The sequence below is a fragment of the Otolemur garnettii genome, unplaced genomic scaffold (assembly GCF_000181295.1).
Source record: "Otolemur garnettii isolate 467f Iridium unplaced genomic scaffold, OtoGar3 scaffold00140, whole genome shotgun sequence".
NCBI classification, from domain to species: Eukaryota; Metazoa; Chordata; class Mammalia; order Primates; family Galagidae; genus Otolemur; species Otolemur garnettii.
The window spans coordinates 2295799-2299985 of record NW_003852535.1 but is presented as its reverse complement, the minus strand read 5'-3'; the positions used below and the strand labels follow the sequence as shown (position 1 = coordinate 2299985).

General features: G+C 50.0%; 1 protein-coding gene across 2 annotated transcripts in view; it reads right to left on the bottom strand.

Annotated features, from left to right (window-relative positions):
* Positions 1-4187, bottom strand: part of FRMD8 (FERM domain containing 8) — a 24404-nt gene that overhangs the window by 3677 nt on the left and 16540 nt on the right. For both annotated transcript variants that reach the window (XM_023518484.1, XM_003798649.3), the window contains exon 10: positions 1436-1640. In XM_023518484.1, the coding sequence (XP_023374252.1) occupies positions 1436-1640 (205 nt within the window). The remainder of the gene's footprint in view (positions 1-1435; positions 1641-4187) is intronic.

Genomic DNA, 4187 nt, shown 5'->3' with positions numbered 1-4187 from the left:
TCCGCCTCCCAAGTAGCTGGGACCACAGGCACCCGCCACAGCGCCCGGCTATTTTTTGGTTGCAGCCGTCATTGTTGTTTGGCGGGTCGGGCTGGGGATTCGAACCCGTCACCTTAGGTGTACGTGGCTGGCGCCTTAGCTGGCTGTGCTATAGGCACCGAGCCAGTTTTTTCTATTTTTAGTAGAGACAGGGTCTTGCTTTTGCTCAGGTTGGTCTCAAACTCATGAGCTCAAGCAATCCACCTGCCTCTGCCTCCCAGAGTGCTAGGATTACAGGAGTGAGCCACCGTGCCCAGCCAAAGTATGTTCTTTTACTTAATAATAATATACCAGTAGTAGGTCATTAACTCTGAAGAAGTACCTACCATATTAGTATAAGATATTGATTTTTTTCTTCCTTTCACAGTTTTGGCCAGGCCTGGGTTTGAATCCGCCACCTCTGGTGTATGGGGCTGGTGCCCTACTCCTTTGAGCCACAGGCGTAGCCCTAAGATATTGATTTTTAAAAATCAAGAAAGTTGGCTCTGCGCCTGTGGCTCAAGAGGCTAAGGCGCCAGCCACATACACCTGAGCTGGCGGGTTTAAATCCAGCCCGGACCCGCCAAATAACAATGACGGCTGCAACCAAAAAATAGCCAAGCATTGTGACAGGTGCCTGTAATCCCAACTACTTGGGAGGCAGAGGCAGGAGAATTGCTTGAGCCCAGGAGTTGGAGGTTGCTGTGAGCTGTGACTCCACAGCACTCTACCCAAGGTGACAGCTTGAGGCTCTGTCTCAAAATAAAATAAAATAAAATAAAAATCAAGAAAGTTGGCAGCCATAGCTCAATAGCTAAAGTGCTGTCCCTGCAAGTTTGAACCTCGCCTGGGCCTGATAAAAACCAAACAAACCAAAAACAGAGGCCTTTTAGCTCGGTGAGGTGGTTCATGCCTATAATCCTAACACTCTGGGAGGCCGAAGGGAGTTCAAGACCAGCCTGAGCAAGAGTGAGACCCCCATCTCTAAAAAATAGCTGGATGTTGTGGCGGGCACCTAAAGGTCCAGCTACTGAGGAGGCTGAAGCAGGAAAATTGACTCAGCCTAAGACTTTGAGGTTGCTGTGAGCTATGATACTACGGCACTCTACCAAGGACAACAGAGTGAGACTATCTCAAAAAAACAAACAAACAAAAAAGGAATAAAATAAAAACCAAGTAACGGAGGAAAATAGGCAAAACAAACAAACAAAAAAAGAACAGTAGTTCATAATGGAAATATAATCAAGGACATAAAGATATTTCAGAATCATTAGTGTTCAAACACCCATCCAAACACATTCTTTCTCTCAGAACCATCTCCCACTGTGGGTGAGGTGGCAGAAGGCAAAAGCTGCCTTCTCTGCTGAGAGAATGTATATAAGCATGTGTGGGTGCACGCACACACAGGGTGGCTCACCGTCTTCCACGTAGTCGATGGTGGAGAGATGCTGGATGCGGCTGCATACCACACTGCCCTGCCTCCGCAGCTTGGGGCGCTGAGTCAGGGATGGCGAGGAGGTGGGAGCCGACAGGGGCCCAGACATGCTCTCCTGGTGGGCGGTGGCCTCTGCGGCCTGGTTTAGCTCAATGCAGTACTCGATGAGGCTACTCATCAGTTCAGCCTGGGGAGGAAGAGGAGCCAGAGTGAGGGACTAGGGTAGGGGCCGCAGGGCGAGCCCCAACCAGATCCAGCCTTCCATGCCCACGGCTAAGTCAGATAAATCAGATGCACAGCCCCTGTCCTCTGCTGGGGGAGGCAGGAGTGGGAACAAACACCATCACAGAGAGGGAGGGGTGAGGCAGGTGCTCTGTGGATCAGTGGGCAGGGGAGATATCTCACTTGAGGTGACTTCAGAGGTGACTCCTAGTGGATGAGAAGGGGTCCCCAGATCTGGGAGGTGGGGTGGGAAGGAAAGAACATTCTAGTCAGAAAGCACAGTCCAGGCTAGGTATAGTGGTTCACGCCTGTAATCCTAGCACTCTGGGAGGCAGAGGTGGGTGGACTGCCTGAGCTCACAGGTTCAAGACCAGCCTGAGCAAGAGTGAGACCCTGTCTCTAAAAATAACCGGGCATTGTGGCAGGCACCTGTAGTTCCAGCTACTTGGGAGGCTGAGGCAAGAGAATCCCTTGAGCCTAGGAGTTTGAGATTGCTGTGAGTTATGACGCCATGACTTTACTGGGGGTGACTAAGTGAGACTCTGTCTCAAAAAAAAGAAAAAAAAAGTGACACTTTCTCAATAGATCTGATACCCAACACATGCTGACAGAAAAGGTGAAGCAGGCGGCGCCTGTGGCTCAGTTGAGATGGGTGCCGGCCCCATATACCAAGGGGGGCGGGTTCGAACCCGGCCCCAGACAAACTGCAATAGAAAATAGGCGCTGTGGTGGGTGCCTGTAGTCTCAGCTACTTGGGAGGCTGAGGCAAGAGAATTGCCTAAGCCCAAGAGCTGGAGGTTAGTGTGAGCTGTGACACCACAGCACCACGGCACTCTACCAAGGGCAACAGAGTGGGACTCTGTCTCTAAAAAAAAAAAAAAAAAAAAGGTAAAGCGTGCGTGGGCTGGGCGCGGTGGCTCACACCTGTAATCCTAGCACTTGGGAGGCCGAGGCAGGCAGATTGCCTGAGCTCACGAGTTCAAGAAAAGGTGAAGTGGCCAATGTCTGTGGGCACAGTTGGGCACCACGTGGTAGGGACCTTAGCACTCTGATGGAGTCACAGATACAAGGTGTCTAAAGGTGGCAGCAACAAGTATTTTCTGAGCATCTCCCCTGTGCTGGCCTGGGATACAACATGGGCCTGGTGGATAGGAAGGCCCACCTGTGCTCCTGACTGCTGGGCTCAGGGTGGCCCAGATCTTGCCCTTCTGAAGCAAACCATGGCCCCTTAGGAGGGCAGGACAGCAGGCAACACTGTTCAGCCCAGAAGGAAAGGCAGAGGACAGGCAGCCCCTCCTTCTCTGACCAAGGGGCCCCCACCAACCAAGAGTGGGAAGTGGGCTGGTGAGATGGTGGCACCTGGTGAGGACAGAAATGCTGAGCTACAAACAGCAGGGAAGCCCTCTAAGTTCCCTAGGGCAAACCTCCAGCATAGTACAGTGGTTCTGAGGTTCACAGTCATCCAAAACAAAGCACCATTAAACATGCATCTGGAATTAAAGATCCATCTAGAATAAAACATCTATCTGGCGAAACTGAGATCAAAACTTCCTCAACCCAATAAAGTGCATCTTTGAAGAACCCACAGGTGACACCACACTTCCTCAGAGGAGGATGCTATTTCTCATGCTTGGGGCGGGTAGGGCCGTTGGCTTGCACCAACGTTGTGTCCACTCAACATCGACCGGGAGATCAGTGAGTGCTGCCAGGCAAGACCAGCAAGAGGTACACGATCTGAAGCAGGAAACACGACTGTTCCTGTTCACAGATAATGTAACTGTCTACATGCAAAGCCCCAAAGGGTCTGCAGTAAAGCTACTCTGACCAGACCAGGAAGGAAGTCCAGTAAGGTTGCAAGATATATGGATGACAAAATAAAATTGCATTTCCATATAATGCGATGCACAATTGGAAATTGAAATGAGAAAAAGTGCCATTTACAGTAGCACCAAAAGAAATAAGGAGGAATCTAACAAAAGATGTACAAAATTTGTATCCTGAAAACTACAATTTTTTTTTGAGACAGAGTCTCACTCTGTTGCCCTTGGTAGAGTGCCACGGCTTCATAGCTCACAGCAACCTCAAACTCTTGGGTTCAAGCAATCCTCTTGCCTCAGCCTCCCGAGTAGCTGGGACTATAGACTATAGGTGCCTACTGCTACACCCAGCTAGTTTTTCTATTTTTAGTAGAGATGGGGTCTCAGAGGTACTCAGATTGGTCTCAAACTTCTGAGTTCAAGCAATCCACCCATCTTAGCCTACCAGAGTACCAGGATTATAGGCGTGTGGCCTGGGAACAACACACAACAGCACACAGCCTAGGCATGTGGCAGGCTGCACAACAATGCACTTCATAGACAGTATTCCCATTCCTTTTTTTTTTTTTTTGAGACAGAGTCTCACTTTGTCACCATCAGTAGAGTGCTGTAGTATCAGAGCTCACAGCAACCTCAAACTCTTGGGCTTAAGCGATTCTCTTGCCTCAGCCTCCCAAGTAGCTGGGACTACAGGC